The following is a 22,751-nucleotide window of genomic DNA, read 5'->3' on the forward strand; positions in this document are numbered from 1 at the left end:
ACGCTCTGAATGAGGGCCGGCCTCCATGAAAATGGAGCGTCCTCCTGGACGCTCGTATAGCTGTGGGTCACCACCCACAGGCTATACGAGTGTGCATTTTGATGGCCGCGATGGTCGTGACCATCGTGACCATCGAAATTGCGAGCCGGAGCCTGCGGTTGAGGTTTTCAACCGCAAGCTCCGGAGTGATTTTGGCTCTATCAGAGCCAAAATCACTTCCACTGACATCAATAGTGATGTCAGTGGGCCGGCTTCTGACAGGAGGCGTTCCCATGGGAACGCCCCCATCAGGGTGGCACGCCCCCGGCACGCCTACCAAAGGGGGCGTGCTGTCAATCAACATCGACAGCACACCCCCTTTGATCAGACACAACGAGCGAAGGACTTTCCTTCGCTCGTCGCGTCTGGCGCATGCGCACAACGGAGCTCCCTCCGTCGTGCGCATGCTCAGTCCATAACATCGACCCACTTGTGAGCAGACAGCTGCTCGCGAGTGGGTCTGAATCAGGCCCTATGTCCCCCTCTCTAACCTTTTGCTTGATCCTCTGTCAGCTGAAAAAAAACAACAAAAAAGAAAAAAGTATGGCTATTGTCTGGGGCACTGTTAATTATTAATTCTAATTAAATTAAGACATAACTTTTATTAGTAACAATAAAATAATAAACATGTACCATATTGTTTATTCAGAAATTCAGATGGTATGAGTCCATCATAGAGAAACAAACTTCATGAATCATAATGAAGTTTGAAGGCGAATTAATAATTCATTACACACTCAGAAATTGGGTATATTACAAAAATAATAATATAGACTTTTACATTGCTTGTCCTTATAAAAAATCACTCCCAAATGTGTATCTTAAACTACAGCACCTGGTATTCCCTGGGGGTCACCCTACCAGGTACTAACTAGGCCAAATACAGTTTAGCTTCCAAGATCAGACGAGTTTGGGCAATCACGTATTGTATGGCTGTAGATATATTTTGGGAAAATTGCATAGTTACCAGGTCAAAGCAATATATATGTAGGACTAGTATTGTTGATAGTCCATTTATTGGTTAATGACAGCTTACAAAGAAGGAATGCACAGGCAAACCTTAAATGTACCATATAAATCAGTCAAAGGAAATTGCCAGACTTAATATGCAGATAATATGATGTGCTTCTAAACCCCTTTTATTCAATAAGAAGGTAAATCATAAACATTTATGCATATATTGAAGCTGTATAAAGGACATATACAGTTAGTCCGGCAGAATATCTTGTGATGAACTGTAATATCTTGAGGTAAGCTGTAATAACATGATCAGTCAAACTGGGAGCAGTATTGTATATGCCAACTAGGTGGAAACATATATATGTCACCACCTGATGCTTATAATTGCTATAATGAGCCAGAATAAAATGACACAACCTATGTCTTCTCAGACCATCAAAGAATGTAAAGAATCAGAACTCACTGTCTCTGTAAAAATTATTGTGGGCTAAATAATAAAGGTCCACATAAATTGGTAATTAGATAAGAAAAAAACATTAGTGAAAAATCACAACACATATACATCAAATCCTGGACCAAAGGGTCCTATTGCACATACATCAATTAGTCAATTAACGTAATTGAATCCACCAGTAGAAGAAAAAGATTTATAGGTCAAACTGACTAGTGTATATCTAAAAAAAGGGGAAGTGATAAAATAATCCTAGGTGATACACATTATCTCTCCAAAGTGAGAGAGATATGAAGAAATGTATTGCTATAGAATGGCTTAGAAATAAGATACACAGGAAAAGATAGAAAAATAAATCACAGCCAGTCAACAAAAGTACCAGTTTAACAAGTGACCCTGTAAGTATGACAGAGACAGAATTGACAGAACATGTAGAATATAAAAAATGGTCACAGTTGACAGATGATCTCTGGAGTATATATACACACATATATTATTAAAGCTGTGATCAGCAAGTGGCATAAAGAGATCCCATATGAATCGATAAATGGGCAGTAAAGATAGGTCCTAGGACACAAAAGTTCCTACTGTGTCAGTGTATGAATAAATAAGTAAGCCTCCTGTATACAGATCCCCGCAATGAAGCGGGTTCAAGGACAAAGAGGTCCTGCTATAACAACGTGTAAATGAATACAATACCACTCCTGCATCCCAGTCTCTGAGGCGTCCAGCCCGTGCACTGGCTGGAAGTCCAACAATGTGTAAATAACGATGAGGATGCGCATTTCGCCCTGCAGAGGGCTTGTTCACCTCCTCCCTTAATTTACTCTAAGAAATAGTTCTGTGCAGAATCTTTTTTCTTCCTCTGTCAGCTGGTCTGGGTCTCCCACATGGCCGGAGGCTCTTCTCTTTGGCAGGGAGCGCGATGTGACGTCACGAGGTCAGCGTTGCGCTCCCAGCAGTCCTTCAAGTATGAGGAACTGTATCACAGCAGGAACTGCCGTTGCGCTGCTGAGCAAGACAGTAGAGCAGTGGCAGTTCCTGCTGTGACACAGTTAATAATGTTGACTGATGTACGACGTTGGCAGGTGGTGCGGTACTAGGAGCGGGCAGGGCCCCCAGAGAGTCCGGCTTCTACCATTGTGCAACGGCAGGTGTTAGCGGCAGGTGGGCCCCCGGAATGTCTGGCCGGGGCTGTGTAAGGGGCTGGGCAGGAGGACTTACCTGGGCTTGGGCAGCGGCAGGGGGTAGAAGTGGATGGGCAGGCCCCCTGAGTGTCTGGGCCCGGGACTTCAGTCCCGACAGTCCACCACTGATGGCGGCCCTGGGTGTGAGTCATGCCTCCGCAGTTGGGTATGCATGCTGCATTCACACCCGTAATCCATACAATTGCATAGTGCAAACCAAGCCCCAGGCTGGCATATCATGGTGCACACGTGTACAGCAAGTCACATGGTGCAAAGTGTGCATACATTTGCAGTCAAAGTGGGAAAGCTGGAAGAAGTCACATCTGTTTATGAAAGCAAGAGGTCAGTTCATATACTGTCTAGCAAGATGGTAAGTTGTTGCAGTGTCCAAGTCGGGAGTTCAGTGGGGAGTGGCCAGGTTATGAAGACAGGGCTGCCAAGAGAAATCCTGGGCCCCGGTACAGTAACTTCCCAGGCCCCCCCATGGAGGGGGTGTGGATATATATATATAGCAAAATGGGCGGCACTCAGGCATCTTAAGATATTCGTGTTTCCATCCTTCCATAGGGCTGGTGATTCAGGAGGGCACCGGCGCGCGTTTTCAAGGAGCATATGAGTGCCGGATATTAATTTTCTTATATATATATCTCAATACAGTAGGATGGTGGCACTCCAGATTAGAAATAGACTCACTGCAACATTACAAGATATGTTTCAGGCCTTTATTGTGCCTTCATGAGAAACAGCATTACTAATCTGTGCCACCATCCCACTGTATTTAACTATTTCAGCAGCATGCACTGGACCTTGCATATATATATATATATATATATATATGTTATACACAAATTTTACACATGTTTATATAAATACTTATTATATAAAAGTGATATATTCTAAATATGTATGTGATATATCATTTATACTTATTATACAAATATACACGTATATATCATATTTCTATAAGTATATATGTAATATGTGTGTAAAATATATATATTTAATAAATATATATATATATATATATATATATAGTGTATGGAATATAGGGGCGCACTGATTTGTAAAGTGACACTCCAAATAATTAATTGCATCAAAAAGAGGAAGATTAATTATTAATCTATGGGTGACACACCTTAAATAATAATTAAGTGACTGCTCCCAATTAGTGATAGGGATTGGTACCCAAAGTGAATATAAAAAAATGAAAAAAGAAAGCGCCTACTAGTGTCCAAAAATAAACCACAAGTGAGACCAGAAGTGAGGATAAATACACTACTTATCTGGTGTGGAATTCTTCGGTCATATGACCATTAAGAGAGATATGTAGAAAAAACAAAAAAACAACAACATAGTGTGTATTGTACCGCACTGTATGTTATTATATAGCACACAATGAAAACTTAAGTTAGACCCTTTTTTATATGGAAAACAGTCTTTTCCCAAATATAGCTCAAGCAAGAGGTCATAGTAAGTTTTTCAATGTAATAGAAAAAGTTTTTAATAACACAGTGACATAAAATGGTAAAAAAACACACGTACAAGAAAAATAAAAATGATATGCTTATCTATCCATTTAAGGAGGATTGAGGTACAGCAAAGCCCAAGGTACAGAAATCCCAACGCGTTTCATCTCTAGGACTTCATCAAGGGGATGTAAACTATATGAAATGAGAATCACACGTGTAGAGCAATTGTGATGTCACTTCCTGTGACTAAATCTTATCAGGACTAAATATAGTTAAAAATGGGATATTATATATACCTATGAAATCATCTAAGGTAGCTGGTATATATACAAGTACAAATAGATTAAAAATAAAACAGAATAAATAGAAATAAATGAGAATTGACCATTAGGCATTCCACTTCCGGTATCAGACAGCCGGTGGAACGCAGGTGGTACGCAAACACGTCATTTCCGGCATCAAATACTCCGGAGGGACATTAATAACATCCAGAATCTATCACATAGAACATGAGAACACTAAAACATAATCTATACAAAGTAAAGAGTCAATCAAAAGTGTTCAATGGGCAGTATTGAGCCACCCGTGGAACGCAAGCTCACATGTATCCACATCATATCCTATGACAGGTGGCACACAAACACATCATTTCCGGCATCAAATATTCCGGGGGGACATAAAATAAATCCAAAATCTATCGCATAGAACATGAGGACACTAAAACATAGTCTGTACAAGATAGAGAGTCAATCAGAAGTGTTTCAGCAGGCAGTACTAAGCCACCCATGGAACGCAAGCTCACGTGTGTCCACGTCCTATGACAGATCCTTGAGGAGGCGGATCCACGATCATTCCTCGTCATTTCCGGCATTTAAATGCATGACTGTCTCTTTTTCTTTGTGCAGATCACAAAATTACTTAAAGGCATAGGACTTCCATATTTCCTTTTTAAAAAGATAAGGGTTACCTAAAAACAAGCAACATATTAGAATACAATTAGGACTATAAATATATGTATAAAATGAAACCACTAGTACATAAATAGTAAATTATGTAAAACAGACTAAAACCAGAGGCTGCCTGTTTTTTTTTGACACAATGTTTAAAAACAGAGGGTTTGAGAAAAGGATTGACCTCTGTCAAAAAATCTTCAATGAAGAAGGCTTTAATGCACCAAATATCACGACTAATATTGATGATATAGACACGCTCTTCTGGGATGTGGAGAAACTATTAATTAAAGAGATTAAAGCATGGTGGGAAGTTAAAGGCCTTGAACAATATATTTCAGTTAACAGGATCCCCAGAGGGCTAAGAATAAACAAAAGACCAACATTTGGGTAGGACGATCAAGTATTCATTGATACCTTGGATGAAATCCTGAATAACTGTTCGGTTACTCTAATGAAACTGATTATCTCAGAGAAGAAGAAAACATTGATCAAAATAGAAGAAGATCCCAAAGCCAAAGAAGTACTTCTAATACCACATAAGAAGAAACAAAATTTTAAAGAAAATTATATTATTCTTACTAAAAAATTGGAAAAAATTGAGGAGGAGGTTGTAGAAGGTAAACAGAAAAAATTTCTTTGAGACAAACAAGACTATTTAAACAATAAAGTTACCAACTGGAGTAGGTTTCAAAAAGAGAGAAACCCACAATTTACAACAAATGCTAATAGAAATTGGAGAATTGCACCACATCAGAGAAAGAAATTCCATATGAAACCAAAGAGATTACATCTTAATGATTCATCATATTCACCTTTTACAAGAGATATCAATACAAAGAACAGATTTTCAGCTCTACAACGGTTGGACTCAAATAGTAGCTCGGATTTTTTATCACCAGACCCAATTGTAGAGAGACAAAATCCAACAAGAACAACTTTTTTTCGAGAAAGATTCAAAATGGCATCCCCTATGAAAAGAATCCTCCCAGAAGAAGAGGAACCAGAGGAGGCAGAAGGAAGGCACAACAAAAGGCGCTACCTCCAGTAATGGATCCCTCTTTAAACGGTGTCTTTAATTTATCTAAATATCCCTTGAAAACCGCCGAAATTTCCTTACTCCAAAAAGGTCTCAAGTTCGCCCCTAGTAGACAAATGAACCAATTTGAAACTTTTATCGATTTAAACAAATTCACAAGATCTTTAACACTTAAAAGACATTTTGCCAAGAAAGATTTAAATAAAGATACTAAGATGGAGACCCCTACAACATTAAAATCAGGATTAAAGTGAAAGTCCAATTTCTATCCATTAGATTCGAAGGGCAATCACATAGGTGTATTCTATGATCTTGTGAAAAAAGATCTATGTGATAAAGAGATAAAACCATTTGTCTATTCTAATTTAAAAAATTCTGAGAAAGAAGCACTGAAACACTTACAAGAAAATGAAGAGATCATTATAAAACAGGCGGACAAAGTTGGAAGTGTGGTAATATTGGATAAAAAAGAGTATGAAGAGGAAGCTTATAGACTACTGAATGATGAAACATCATATAAAAAATTGTCACAGGATCCAACCAATGACTTTATTGAAGAACTTAGAAACAAACTCATCCAATACCTTCATAACAATGTACTTCAAAAAGAAGAATTCCAGTATTTAATGATTTTCACCCCAGTAATAGCAATTTTCTACTTCCTACCTAAGATTCATAAATCCCTTATTAATCCACCGGGAAGACCCATAATTGCGGGCATCGATTCCCTGACATCTCATATGTCTGAGTATATTGACATTTTTCTTCAAAAATATGTTACTCAATTGCCATCCTTTCTAAAAGACACCAATAGTGTGCTAAATATATTGTCCCAATTTAAGTGGAAAGAATCATATTATTGGATCACGATTGATGTTCAAAGTCTCTATACATGTATCAAACATGAAAAGGGTATTGAGGCCTGTAGAAGATTTAGGCCTATCCAGTATACATAAAGAAGCAATCTGTGATTTTATTGGTTTTATTCTTTGCCACAATTATTTTAAATTTCAGGATACAATTTTATTTACAGATATGCGGGACGGCAATGGGGACTATTTTTGCACCCAGTTTTGCAAATTTACTTATGGGTAGCTGGGAAGAAGATTTTATTCATTCTAATAATCCTTTTTTAAGTCATTTGATTCTTTTTAAAAGATATATAGATGACATTTTGAGTATCTGGGAAGGTGATGAGGCTACTTTTTTAGAATTTTTTAATTGGATATCAAATAATGAATATAATTTAACATTTACATACCAGTTGAATACAGTCAAGATTAATTTTTTGGATCTTACTCTCTCGGCCAAAGGTGATGAAATCCATACCTGCAATTACATAAAAGAAGTCGATACAAACAGTTATTTGCATTTCAAAAGTTGTCACGCTAAAACATGGAGAACTAATATCCCCTATTCGCAATTCCATCGAATTAAGTAGAACTGCAGTACTCAAGAGGATTGTGATCTGCAACTAGATATTTATGCAAAAAGATTTAAGGAAAGACAATATCCAGAATCTGTAATAAACCAGGCATTAAAAAAGACTCTTGAGACAGACAGAACAGAACTACTCAAAAAACAGTTGCCAAAGAAAGAAGAATCCATCATCCCCTTTATCACAACATATAACTGTCAAGAGAACCTTATTAGAACATCCCTAAACAAACATTGGAACGTGCTATTGATGGATCCAATCCTTAAGGGGATTTTACCATCTAAACCTAAAATTGTATACAGGAAAAATAAGAACCTAAAAGATATTCTAGCTCCTAGTTTGTATAGGAAAAATCCATCATCAGATTCAAATTCTTTTATGAAATGTAAAGGGTGTTTTAAATGTGGCAATTGTAACATCTGCAAATATCTTCATCCGAATAGGAAGAAATTCATGAACTTTAATAATTCCAAAGAGTTTGTGATCAAAGACTTCATGAACTGTAATTCGACCATGGTGATTTATCTGTTAGAATGTCCATGCAGACTTAAATATATTGGAAAAACTAAGAGAAATCTAAAATTGCGCATTCAAGAACATGTGCGAAATATAAAAAATAAAGTCACCAGTCATGCAGTATCTAAACACTTTTTGGATGAACATCGCTCTGACCCAGAATTCTTGACTTTTAAAGCTATTGAATTAGTAAAACCGGGTGAAAGAGGAGGTGATATTTTGAATAAATTATCTAAAAGAGAGATGTTCTGGATGTATGAGCAACAGACTGTCTCTCCTCTTGGTTTTAATGAATATTTTGAGATAGCACCTTTTTTATGAAATTTTTTTATTATTTACTTTTTATTGCTGCCTTTCTATTCTGGTTTTAGTCTGTTTTACATAATTTACTATTTATGTACTAGTGGTATCATTTTATACATATATTTATAGTCCTAATTTTATTCTAATGTGTTGCTTGTTTTTAGGTAACCCTTATCCTTTTAAAAAGGAAATATGGAAGTCCTATGCCTTTAAGTAATTTTGTGATCTGCACAAAGAAAAAGAGACAGTCATGCATTTAAAGAAGTACTTTACTGTTTTATGCATTATGGTGGAATTCTCGAACCAACTCTGATATAAAAGATTAGAATAAGTATTTTGCATCAATATGTGATTCGATGCCGGAACGGACAAGATCCAGTACAGGGAATGGGGTTTTCCGTCAAAGATGGCGGTGGCATTCCACCAGCGATCTACTTTGGAAAATTTTCTGTGTTCCACTCAAATATCGGATGCCGGAAATGACGAGGAATGATCGTGGATCCGCCTCCTCAAGGATCTGTCATAGGACATGGACACACGTGAGCTTGCGTTCCACAGGTGGCTTAGTACTGCCCGCTGAAACACTTTTGATTGACTCTTTATCTTGTACAGACTATGTTTTAGTGTCCTCATGTTCTATGCGATAGATTTTGGATTTATTTTATGTCCCCCCGGAATATTTGATGCCGGAAATGATGTGTTTGCGTGCCACCTGTCATAGGATATGACGTGGATATACGTGAGCTTGCGTTCCACGGGTGGCTCAATACTGCCCATTGAACACTTTTGATTGACTCTTTACTTTGTATAGATTATTTTTTAGTGTCCTCATGTTCTATGTGATAGATTCTGGATGTTATTAACGTCCCTCTGGAATGTTTGATGCTGGAAATGACGTGTTTGCGTGCCACCTGCGTTCCACCGGCAGTCCGATACCAGAAGTGGAATGCCTAATGGTCAATTCACATTTATTTGTATTTATTCTGTTTTATTTTTAATCTATTTATACTTGTATATATACCAGCTACCTTAGATGATTTCATAGGTATATATAATATCCCATTTTTAACTTTATTTAGTCCTGACAAGATTTAGTCACAGGAAGTGACATCACAATTGCTCTACACGTGTGATTCTCATTTTCAATCTTACCAAGGTATAAATACAGCTTCTTATCATATAGTTTACATCCACTTGATGAAGTCCTAGAGACGAAACGTGTTGGGCTTGCTGTACCTTGGGCTTTGCTGTACCTCAATCCTCCTTAAATGGATAGATAAGCATATAATTTTTATTTTTCTTGAACCTGTGTTTTTTTACCATTTTATGTCACTGTGTTATTAAAAACTTTTTCTATTACATTGAAAAATTTACTATGACCACTTGCTTGAGCTATATTTGGGAAAAGACTGTTTTCCATAAAAAAAAAGGGTCTAACTTAAGTTTTTGTTGTGTGCTATATAATAACATACAGTGCGGTACAATACACACTGTTTTGTTTTTTTGTTTTTTCTACATATCTCTCTTAATGGTCATATGACCGAAGAATTCCACAACAGATAAGTAGTGTATTTATCCTCACTTCTGGTCTCACTTGTGGTTTATTTTTGGACACTAGTAGGTGCTTTCTTTTTTCATTTTTATATATATATGTATATATATATACATATATGTATATATATACATACACACATACACATATATATACATACACACACACACACACATATATATACTCTGAGACTCACACACAGGCTCACAGCACAGCAAGGACAGTCAGGCTCTTCTCTTCAGTGCAGCCTGTCCCACACCAGTCACCCTCTCCCTTGTCAGTTGAGTGCTGCCTCCCTGCACCACACAAACATGGATGCCCGCACCGTGCCCAACGCTCACCTCTTCTATCTGTGCAATCCCCTCAGGCCCCACCCGCCGCTGCCGAATGGAGCTGTGCTGCCTTCTGGTGATGAGAGCCTCGCAAGATGATGACATCCACTGACAGCGCCCACCCGGTGCCCGCTGACAGCGATGGTTGGTTTGAGAAGGGACTATTAAAAAAAAAAAAAGTTGATAAAAAAATCACAGTGTGCTTCCAGCGGCACGGGCCCCCTGCCATGCCCTGGGGCCCGGGTAATCTGTACCCGCTCCTCCCCTTTCGGCGTCCCTGTATGCAGACAGTAGGTTTTTGTTTTGAAGTGTCAGCTAGCTCACAATTGTTGTCTCAAAGCTGTTCTTCTGAAGCAGAGATGGCTGAGAGCATGTTCTTCTTCTGTTCTTCTTTGGTTTAACCATGGCAAAATGCCAAATTTTTGCATGAATTCGAATCACACTTTGAAATATGCACTTCGATAATTTGAACACAGCACCTATGGCATACAGCCTAAATTCTAATTTCTCAATGGTGGCACAGGGGTTAGAATTCCGGGCTCACTAAGTTGGATTAAGGGTTTAGTTTCAGCTAGTGCCCCAACTGTATGGAGTTTGTCTATTTTCCCGGTGATAACATTGAGTACTCCAGTTACTCCAAAAACATATTGGTAATTAGTACTTGTAGTTTAATAATTCAGACAAAATGGATCCTAGTGTGTCTGTGGTAAGGAATTTAGAAGCAATAGGCTATGTGATTCTTTCTGATTCTCATGTGATGTGCAGCTGAGTGCATATTTGGGTTAATATGGGAGGAAAACCTTGTTTTTTTTCTGCCCTCAACTATCTGGGATGTAAGCAAAAATTTGCTTATTTCCTGCAAAATAACAGGTGTACTATTAGGGGTATATTAAGTAAAGTGGGTTTTTTTTAAGTGGAGTTGTTGCCCATAGCGCCCAATCAGATTGTAGCTATTATCTACTAGAATGTGCTAAATAAATGATAAGTTGAATCTGAATGGTTGCTATGAGTAACAATTCCACTTCTAAAAACCAGCACTTTAGTAAACATACTCCTTAGTGTATGAGTCTCTCAGATAATTGAATTTCTCCCTTACAAGATGGCTCTCTGCATAATGTAAAGAGAGTTGAGTGTTATTGGTATAAAGGTCCTATATAAAAAGTTATTATTATTATTATTATTTTATTACAGCTAATTTATAGGTAATAAGATCTTGTTGGCATTAATTGCTGTGACTTAAAATATGGGTTTTAGGTGCCCCTTATGTTTTTATTTATCTAGTCAGCAGCTAGCTGTTGCTATTGCTAGATGTCTTTGTACAACATAGGAAATGTAACAAAAACTGAATAGCTGAGCAATATTAATCCTGTCAATGTTTTGTGTTTCCAATTGGGATTACTTAACAAAGATATACAGTATTTATATAAGTACTGTACATGCTTCCCAACAAGTGCAAAATATTTAGTCAATTTGATTATTTTAAATAATTTATTTTAATAATGCATTACAACACACAATTGGGCTGATGCCGTGTTGAACATATGTCAGTTTGCCAGCATATCTTCCGTGAATTTACTCTGCATATGTTCAGTAGATGAGTGTACACAAATGCAATAATTAAGAGTCAAACACATTTAGGACCTCATTCAGAGCCGGTCGCACAGAGCGTGCGGTTGGTCTGAATGAGGGCAGGACATCTTGAATTTTCAAGACGTCCTCCTTTGTGGTTGTAAGGCTGTGGGTTAACACCCACAGCCTTACGACCACCTAAGGTGATGGTCGCGATGGTCAAGACCATCGTGACCATCGGGGCTTATGACGAGACCCTAGGGTAGGGTCTACCTTGTCGTAAGCCCCGGAGAGCTTTCGGCTCTGTCTGAGCCGGAAGCTCTCCACTGACATCACTAGTGATGTCAGTGGGGCCGCCCCCAAATGGTAGGCATACCCATGGGAACGCACCCGTTTGGGCTGCCACCCCCCCGGCCCGCCTTCTAAACGGGGCAAGCTGTCAATCAACATCGACAACTCACCCCCTTTGGATCAAGACCCGTTACGACCAGCACTGACGGTCGTAGCGGGTCTCATGCATGCGCACGACGGTGCCAGTGCCGTCGTGCGCATGCTCTGTGGGGGGCCATCGACCTGGTCCGAGCGCATCGGCGCTAACGACCGGGTCTGAATGACCCCCTTAGACCTTACCTACACTTAGATCTGGAGAGGCAGAATGGGATGTGTTCTTACCTAGGCAAAGTTAAGCAAAAGTGCACTCTGATTGGTAGCTGCCACTGATGACTATACAAATGGCAACTACTGTAGCATTAGGGATGGCCATTGACCATTAATGGTTTTCCACTGATTAGGATGGAACTTAGGGCCTGATTCAGACCTGAGCTAAGCGCTGAGCGCTCGCAAGTGGGTCGATTTTGGGCCAGTGCGCATGCGCATGACGGACCCGGCTCTGTTGCACGCTTGCACGAGACCCAGATAGCAACGGGCAAGCCGTCACTATGGGTATTGCTACAAAGGGGGAGTTCTGTCGATGGTGAGTGATGGCATGCCCCCTTTGGTGGGTGTGCCGATGGCGTGGCTGGCCAGATGGAGGCGTTCCTGTGAGAGGCGGGTGCGGTGCAATGCCTGCTGCCGTGCAGGTGTATGTCTGTTACTTACCTTGCATTGCACCCTCTCACCTTCAGGCCGTGTGTTGAGCAGACGGTCCTGGAACCTCCGAATAGAACACGGACACGATGACCTAGGGGGAAGGAGACGAGGTGAGTACCGTCCTTCCTCACGTCGACCGACGCGCCCTACCGAACCGGGGGATAAATTCAGGTTTTAAGTGAAGATCATCATTGGCACTTTTGGCCTCAGATCCTGAATTTTCACCTATCGGTACTCACGCACCAGGTGAAGATCCGTCCTTGCACCGGGTTGCAAGGTTCACCGTCCGCCCAGAATGAAGGAGAGATAGATAGTGACAAACAAACAGGGAGAGACAGTACACACAGATATTTCTCACTGTGTCCACTCTTGCTCTTCGTCCGCTCACTCGCCTACAGGTCCCTGTAAGGAGATACACAACACAGCCGTGCAGGGCCTAAACCTATGTCAAGCAACTACACATACTAAACGGCATCACCCTCAACCTACGGTGTGTGTAGTGTGACAGATATAACAACAACTAAACTTTTGCCCCTGCACGGAACACCAATCCCAGACCAAATATACAAGAGTAAAACACGGTACTGTCTCTTTAAATGTCTGCTACCTATCCAGAGCTGGCCAGCTCCTCTTCTTGGTGACTGGGGAAACCACTACCTCATGGGTGGAAGCCGTACAGCTCTCCACCACTGCTCACACCTCTAATCATCTATGCGGGGGCTACCTAATGGGCTCAGGGCCCTGGACCTAACGCCCAGGGTCTTACCAGCGGCTCAGGGCTTATGCCTGCCTACTGCAGGGTACTCAAGGGACTTGGGCCTACTGCCCAGAGTCCCGCTCTATTTTGCAGCTCAGGCCTAGTGGCCTGCCTAACGGTAGTCTCTGGTAGTGGCCTGGGCCTAATGTCCAGACCACTTTTATTGGGGCTCAGATATAGGGCCTAGTGCCCTCCTGTATGGGTACAGGCCTACACTTGATTTATGGCCACGGGCCTGGTGCCCGCCTACTCGATCATTTAGTGGCCTGGGCCTAGTACCCAGGCCACTCACACCTTATTATGGGCCAATCCTTTTATGGGGCCTAATGCCCGCTACTGTCCCCCGGGCCTTGTGCCCAACTAATTGCCCACAGGCCTAGTGCCCGACAATGCTCCATGGGCCTAGCGCCCGACAATCCTGGCGGTCTAGGGTGGGGGGTATATGGTGGGCCTCACGGAGGGCCTACCTGCTACATTGGAAGAGGCTGCGGGGGGGAACTTCGTGATGCTCTTTTACTTTCCTCCTCCACAGTCCTCTCCGGTCCTCAGCCGCCCGCGGTATCTGCACCGACGCTAGGGACATTACTGTCCCAGCGCCGGCAACGGATGTGTCCCGCAGAGAACACATCCCCCCTGCCTGCCCCGGCACCTCGGCTGATGCTGGGATCAAACACGTGATCCCAGCACAGCCTTCCACATTTCCCCCCCCTTTTTCCTTTGTAGTCCCTACAAAGTCTTCTTCCATCTCCATCGTCCGCGGGTCAGGGTATTCTATGGTCCCTCCAGCAAGGATCTGTTCAAGGGCCCAGCCGGGACCGACCATGACCCCACATTCCTTCTCCACTGGCTCCGGGCTCTCCATCTTCGTACCTCCTGACTTCACTCTGCGGATCCTCTGTGGGAGTGGCAACTCGGAAGTGCCACTCACGATGGGCCACCATGGGGAATTTTCTTCTAAGGGTGCCGCAGCCACCCACTCTTCTTCCAACTTGTCTGGGGCATCTTCACTGAATTCAGGGTGTGGCACTAACCACCACCCAATAGTCGATTCCTCCGGGGCATCCTCTTCCTCCCTGGTCTCCGCCGACATTTTCCATGAGTCTGGACTCTTCTCCACAGACTCCTGCAGCAAGCGACACTTTCCTTCTTCAGCGTACTCCATCTCTTCCGCTGACATCTCCGGGTATCCAGGTCTCAGACTCTTCCAGCATGGGGAGATCCTAGACTTCTTTGCCACTGGCTCTTCATGCTCTTCTTTATAGCGCGGCATCTTCACTTCCCAGTCATCCACATCCGTCCTCTGCGGGCAAGGATTCTTCTTCACTGGGACCTCTTCGGGGCATAACAGTGCCACTGCATCTTCCCAGGGACACTCATGGGCCAAGTGTCCCTGCTTCCGACACTTCCAGCACGGGGGTGCTGTTGCCATCTTCATCACAAAGGGGTCTCTACCCTTCGGCTCCTGCTCAGGAACAATGGGCACCTGCGAACGTACTTCCAGCAGGCTCTTCTGCTCCACTTCCCTGGCTTCTTCTGTCCAATTCTGGGCTCTGCCATCCAAGATCATCTGATTTTCGTCCCACGGACAGTCTCGAAGCTCATGCTCTGGATCTCCACATCCTTCACACCGGAATTCTTCATCCTCCTGGTGCCACTCTTCATCACGTGGACAGCTATTATGCTCATGCCCGTAGGTTCCGCAGAGCATACACCAGAGTCTCTTCTTCACCGAGTTCTTCTGACCACATCTCTGGACCGCTTGCTGGGCCATCTGTGTGATCTCCAACGGGGACATTTCTTCCTCTTCTCTTGCCCTAAATTCACGCCAGGGACATTTGCTGGCATCATGTCCCAGCCGCTGACACGTCTTGCAGGGGGTCACAGCGGAGTTCTTTGGCCCATTCTCCCGGCGCTCTTCCTTGCCGCGCAGTACCGACCGCTGCACCATCTTCATGATGTCTTCTCCCGACACCGTAATCCAGTCTCTCTTGTCCTCATATGCCCGGGGATGGTTCCACTCCGGAGCTGTCCGTAAGGGGGTCCTCTTGCCGGTGGTCCACATCGTGTCCGTGATCCTGCCGACTACGCCAAATGTGAGAGGCGGTGCGGTGCAATGCCTGCTGCCGTGCAGGTGTACATCTGTTACTTACCTTGCGTCGCACCCTCTCACCTTCAGGCCGTGTGTTGAGCAGACGGTCCTGGAACCTCCGAATAGAACACGGACACGATGACCTAGGGGGAAGGAGACGAGGTGAGTACCGTCCTTCCTCACATCGACCGACGCGCCCTACCGAACTGGGGGATAAATTCAGGTTTTAAGTGAAGATCATCATTGGCACTTTTGGCCTCAGATCCCGAATTTACACCTATCGGTACTCACGCACCAGGTGAAGATCCGTCCTTGCACCGGGTTGCAAGGTTCACCGTCCGCCCAGAAGGAAGGAGAGATAGATAGTGACAAACAAACAGGGAGAGACAGTACACACAGATATTTCTCACCGTGTCCACTCTTGCTCTTTGTCCGCTCACTCGCCTACAGGTCCCTGTAAGGAGATACACAACACAGCCGTGCAGGGCCTAAACCTATGTCAAGCAGCTACACATACTAAACGGCATCACCCTCAACCTACGGTGTGTGTAGTGCGACAGATATAACAACAACTAAACTTTTGCCCCTGCACGGAACACCAATCCCAGACCAAATATACAAGAGTAAAACACGGTACTGTCTCTTTAAATGTCTGCTACCTATCCAGAGCTGGCCAGCTCCTCTTCTTGGTGACTGGGGAAACCACTACCTCATGGGTGGAAGCCGTACAGCTCTCCACCACTGCTCACACCTCTAATCATCTATGCAGGGGCTACCTAATGGGCTCAGGGCCCTGGACCTAATGCCTAGGGTCTTACCAGCGGCTCAGGGCTTATGCCTGCCTACTGCAGGGTACTCAAGGGACTTGGGCCTACTGCCCAGAGTCCCGCTCTATTTTGCAGCTCAGGCCTAGTGGCCTGCCTAACGGTAGTCACTGGTAGTGGCCTGGGCCTAATGTCCAGACCACTTTTATTGGGGCTCAGATATAGGGCCTAGTGCCCTCCTGTATGGGTACAGGCCTACGCCTGATTTATGGCCACGGGCCTGGTGCCCGCCTACTCGATCATTTAGTGGCCTGGGCCTAGTACCCAGGCCTCTCACACCTTATTACGGGCCAATCCTTTTATGGGGCCTAATGCCCGCTACTGTCCCCCGGGCCTTGTGCCTGACTAATTGCCCACGGGCCTAGTGCCCGACAATGCTCCATGGGCCTAGCGCCCGACAATCCTGGCGGTCTAGGGAGGGGGTATATGGTGGGCCTCACGGAGGGCCTACCTGCTACATTGGAAGAGGCTGCGGGGGGGAACTTCGTGACGCTCTTTTACTTTCCTCCCCCACAGTCCTTTCCGGTCCTCAGCCGCATTCTTCGGCCGCTGGCCAGTCCTGGCCAGCGGCGCCGCCTCTTCTTCTCTTCTTCCAGCCGGCGCCGCCTGTCTTCTCTCTTGACAGCGGCGTCTTCTGGCCTCTTCCACGCCCCTGTTCACGCGCCGAACTGCTGCTCTTCGGGAGGTCTTCTCTCCTCCCTCTCCGCCGCCGAACTGAACTTTCCCGCTGGGCACCGTCTAATACAAGACGGCGTGAGTGGGCGGGGCTATGATGCGGCGAGGTGCGATTGGCTCATCGCGTCCGCCTCTGATTGGTTGCTGGCCCGCGAGCCAGGTTTGGCTCGCGGCCAGATCCAAATGCCCGCCGCGCCCAATGCCTGACCGCCGCTGGGAGCAGGTACTCTCTCCCAGCGCCGGCTACCCGCCGCTTCTTGGCTGCCGGGCGCCAAGCTCCGCTGAGCTTGTGCCCGGAGCCAAGCTTCTCCCGGCGCCAAAGTACCGCCGGCACTGGTGAAAGGGACCAGGCGGTCCCTTCACCAGGTGCCCGCGGTATCTGCACCGACGCTAGGGACATTACTGTCCCAGCGCCGGCAACGGATGTGTCCCGCAGAGGATACATCCCCCCTGCCTGCCCCTGCACCTCGGCTGATGCTGGGATCAAACACGTGATCCCAGCACAGCCTTCCACGTTCCCATGGGAATGCCTACCATCTGGGGCCGGCCCCACTGACATCACAAGTGATGTCAGTGGGAGTGCTTTTGGCTCTGATAGAGCCAAAAGCACTCCAGGGCTTGCGGCAATGAGACCCTACCACAAGGGTCTCATCGCAAGCCCGATGGTCGTGGTGGTCTTGACCATCGTGACCTTTTTTTGGCCACTCGCTATAGCTGTGGGTTGTCACCCACAGCTATGCGAGCGGCCAGGAGGCCACTCTAAAATCAGGAAAGATGGCCCTGATTCAGAGCGAGCGCTCTGTCAGAGCGTCCGGCTCTGAATCAGGGCCTTAGCTCTGACTCTGATGAAACTCACCAACTGAGTGACCCACTGAGTCATGGCTTCAGCCACGGCACCAATGGCATCATCGATGGAGATCATCAATGGGAAATCCGCATGCTGCTTTGCAAGTTCTAATTTTGAATTTCATCATTTTTTTTTTAAAGTCATGTTTGTCATATTGGTGTTGTCTATATAGTCAGTGAACATACTCTTTATTTCTGTGAAGGGTAGGTGCTAGGATGTTTGGCGCCATCCTATAAACTATTAGATTTGCACCCTTCCTTCCAGTTTTCTACAATGGGACAGTGTGCACCGTAGGCACATAGTGCACAAAGGGGCATGATCTTACAAAAGGGGGTGGGATCACACAATAGTATCCCCAATTCAAATTAAACCACACAGTAGCACAATCTTATTCACATAGGGCCTGATTCAGACCCGCTCGCAAGCGCTATGCGCTCGCAAGTGGGTCGATGGTGGGGCATTGTGCACATGTGACGTGCACAATGCGTGTGCGCAAGCCCCGGAGCAAGAGAGAAATTATCTCGCTCCGGGGCTCGCTACAAATGGGGAGGCTGTCGATGTTGATATGCAATTTCCACATTAGTAGTGCCCCTCTTGCAATGCCCACAGTAGTAGTGGTGCCCCTTTTGCAATGCCCCCCGGTAGTAATAGTGCCCATTTTGCAATGCACCCTGTAGTAATAGTGTCCCTTTTGCAATGTTGCCTAAAGTAATAGTGCCCCCTATGCAATGCCCACTGTAGTAGTGCCCCTTACACAGTGGCCACAGTAGTAGTTCCTCTTACGCAGTGCCCACAGTAGTGGTGCCCCTTACACATAAAGTCACAGACACACACACATCACTATATTTACCTGAAGCCCCGCACCTGTGTCTGCCACTGTCTAACTACCGCGTCCAGTCTTCGTGCTGGGCAATATGGTAGAGATGTCATGACATATCTCCCTTCACCCACTGTGGGAGCAGGAAGGTGGAGCTCAGGAGTGAGCTCCAGCCTCCAGCTGCTGCTTCAGGGAAAGAGCTGCTGGGTGCCCGTTGGTAACAAAGTCTCGGCAGGCACCCGGGAAATGGAAAAGGCAGCGTCAGTGCCTCTCCTGGATGGCATTCTGACCACCGAAATCCCCACAGTTGGGAATATGACCGCATCAATAATAAATAATAATAAATACTATATTTAGTATTTTGAATTAAATATACACTTTGTATATTTAATTTAAAATATTAAATATATTATTTTATTAAACGAATACACATATACATATTACCTTATTAAATAGATATATTATAAACATTTAGAATAAAACATTTACCTTTTTTCTGCAACTATTTGCTTCTCCTGTATTCTCTACTCCTTATCAATTTCTCCTCTTCAGCTGGACTCCATCGGCACTGGAGACTGCCTTTATTCAGATAGCCAGGTCAGGGGGGGAGGGGAGGAGAGCCAGGTCAGGTGGGGAGCGGAGGAGATCCAGGTCAGGTGGGGAGGGGAGGAGAGCCAGGTCAGGGAGATAGGGAGGAGAGCCAGGTCAGGTGGGCAGGGGAGGAGAGCCAGGTCAGGAGTGGAGGAGAGCCAGGTCAGGTATGGAGGGGAATGAGAGCCAGGTCAGGTGGGAAGGAGAGCCAGGTCAGGTAGGGAGTAGAGCTATGTCAGGTGCGGAAGAGAGCCAGGTCAGGTTGGGAGGAGGAGAGAAAGGAGGGCTCTGGGGGAGGTCCAGGCTACTGGCCCGATTTGTGATTCTTTGAAAAGGGGGCAGGAACAAATGTTGGGAGGGGCGGGGCTTAGATGTGGGCTATGGCAGGCAGCTCTGGTGCAAGAAAGCTTGGCAGGTCAGTGCGGGCTCCTGAGTCCTCCTGTGCTGTCTGCTGTGTGTGTGCAGGGCAAGGCAGAGTGCTGCAGATGCCAGATGCCGAAGAGGGGATGGGCTGCAGACAGCCTGTAGGCAGAGCCCTCAGTGGCAAAGGCTCCGCAAAGGCTTGTTGGAGGAGCTGCTGCGGCTGGGCATATTGCAGCAGCTTCTCTGGTGGCCATTTTTTTGTTTACTTCAGTGAGCTGCCCATCGGAGCTTTGCTACAATTGTGCAAGCCCGGCCACTAGTAGTTGAGCAGGGGTGAGTGAAGGAAGGGCTGAGGCCACTAGAGGGATCACAGGGGCCAGCCCAACAGGAACCGGCCCGGTGTCTTGTCGGCCCAGTCCACCCCTGTTAGGACGCATGTTTATGCTACAGTACAAGTGAAATATTCCTGCCTCATTGTACCCACTAAGAGCCAGCACAACTTTATAGAACACTGATTCAATTATACGCATCCCTAACAGATAAAAATAAATAATAATAATTAAATAGGTTGGAGATTGTTCAGATATTTGATCCACCATGATTATTTTTGTAGTAGAATTTTCTCTAGGGGATATTTACATTTCATTTTTAAAATGCTTCCTCATTTGTTCAGCTTAATACGTAGTGACTAGAACGTCTAGGTATGGCCAATCTTACTAATTCCTGTAGCATATTTCCTACTGTAATACATTGCTTGTGCTTTTGCAATGCAACTCTGGCTTATTTTATAGCCATACGAGTATGTATAAAAGATTATGGGTAAATTTACTAAGATTTCTGTTGGTCCAAGATTGCACTCTCAGGTGTAAATTTCATTATTTACAAACACAATGTTAAAATTGTGTGATTTTTTTATTTAGAGGGGTGAATTCAGCCGTATTAATCTCACAAATTCAGCCATTTTTGCACTAAAAAATTAAAACACAATCAACTCAGTTTGAATGTACTTTTCATTCACTCAGCATAACACATGAATTTACCATTATTTGTTTTGTTCTATTTGGCCATTTGTGCATGCAAATCGGGGAGTAAATAGAAGTTGCACCACCTCCTGAACTGCAAGTTTCCCTGAAACATACACAGATAACTGTGATTTGTGTATGTTTCAGCATGGAAACAGTGTGTAAATGGTTAAAAATAATAAAAAAAGAAATAGGATCCCTCCAAAAGACATAACCATCCCTGGGCTGCTCACCAGGTCCTGGTTCCTCAAAATATGGGTGAAAAACATGCAGGGTTCCCCCATTTTTTAGTAACCAGCACCAGGCTGCTGGCCAGTCCTGGTTTTAAAAATAGGGGGAAAAATTGTGTAGGGGTCCCCCTATATTTAAAACCAGCACCAGACCAAAAACCTACTGGGGTGTAATGCCACATCCAGGGGAGTCTATCACCAGGTCTCCATGGCCAAATCATGATCACCCCAAGCTGGACCCCCAATAAAGTCCCCCTCCTCCAGAGCACCTTAGGCATAGTCTGAAACCCGGGCCTCTTCCACTCACCCCTGGGCTGTGGGTATAGGGGTAATAGTAATATAAAATTAGATAAACTATTGTATTTTATAGTGGAACCAGCATGCTTGCTTATAGGTGCCAGCATGCCTGCTCTTTGGCACTTGTGCAACTACAAGTGCCAGCAGGCAGCTGGCACCTGTACCCCCAATGAAAAATAAATAGTTTAATAACCAGAACATTCACACACATTGTCAAGTATAACTTTATTACATATACCTACCTATCCCAATCACACATACTTACCTGCTGCCCAATGATCGGTCCTCTTCTCCAAGTAGAAATCCAATGGGACTACCTGGAAAAAAGATCACATACTCATCTTCTTTCCCGGCTCTGGTCTCAATAGCATCCACGATACATGCCAAAAACAAAATGAATACCATTCCATGCCGGACAAGTATAGGTATACCACACATACCTATACCTCGCAAAATGACAGATGAAGGCAGTCATCTGAAATCCCATGGGCTGCCAGCCAGTCAGAGGCCACTTTATATGTAGCAGCCGCTCATTGGCTGTGACCAACATGTATCTTAGCTAATTATCTTTTTTCCAGGTACTCCTATTGGATTTGGAGAAGTGGACCAATCGTCGGGCAGCAGGTAAGTAGGTGTAAGTGGGATAGGTAGGTGTATGTAATAAAGTCATACTTGACATGGTATGTGAGTGTTGTGGCTATTTAGTTATTTATTTTACAGTGGGGGTATGGGTGCTGGCTGCCTGCTGGCACTTGTAGTTCTACAAGTGCCAAAGGGCAGGCATGCTGGCACCTGTAGTTCCACTGCAAACTACAATAGTTTCTCTATTTTTACACTACTAATACCCCCATACCCACAGTCCAGAGGTGCGGGAAAAAGCCCTGAGCTTTGGACTAAGAATGGGGTGATTAGGAGAAGGGGACCCATTTAATTGGGGGCTCCCCACCTCCCCTGCAATCCACAGCTTGGGGTGACCAGCTTGGGGTGTGAATGCTTTTGCCGGGGAGACCTGGTGATAGGGTCCCCTGGCTGTGGCATTACACACCTGTAGGCTTTTGGTATGGTGTTGGTTTTAAATATAGGTGGACCCTTACATATTTTTTCCCCCTATTTTTAAAACCAGGACTGGCCAGCAGCTAGGTGCTGGTTCCTAAAATATGGGGGAACCCTACTCATTTTTTTCCTTGTATTTTTAAGAACCAGGACTGGGTGAGCAGCCCGGTGCTGGTTATGTCTTTTTTTTGGTGGGAGAACCCTATGTCTATTTAAAAAAAAAATTTAATATTTATATTACACACACAAGCAGCCTGCACATATTTTTCTGATATGTGCAAGCTGCTTGTTT

General features: G+C 44.4%; 1 protein-coding gene and 1 pseudogene across 1 annotated transcript; both read right to left on the reverse strand.

Annotated features, from left to right (window-relative positions):
• Positions 1 to 862: 862 nt before the first annotated feature.
• LOC148519897 (5S ribosomal RNA) lies at positions 863 to 980 on the reverse strand (annotated as a pseudogene).
• A 7,573-nt stretch (positions 981 to 8,553) lies between these two features.
• LOC148519898 (uncharacterized) lies at positions 8,554 to 15,713 on the reverse strand. The gene is made up of 2 exons (XM_088475826.1): positions 14,809 to 15,713; positions 8,554 to 8,578 (listed from the first exon to the last, which is right to left on the reverse strand). Exons 1-2 carry the CDS (start codon positions 15,711 to 15,713, stop codon positions 8,554 to 8,556), a joined length of 930 nt encoding a protein of 309 aa, XP_088331952.1.
• Between the last annotated feature and the right edge of the window lie 7,038 nt (positions 15,714 to 22,751).

This window comes from Taudactylus pleione, unplaced genomic scaffold (genome assembly GCF_031769625.1).
Source record: "Taudactylus pleione unplaced genomic scaffold, aTauple2 ptg000179l, whole genome shotgun sequence".
NCBI classification, from domain to species: Eukaryota; Metazoa; Chordata; class Amphibia; order Anura; family Myobatrachidae; genus Taudactylus; species Taudactylus pleione.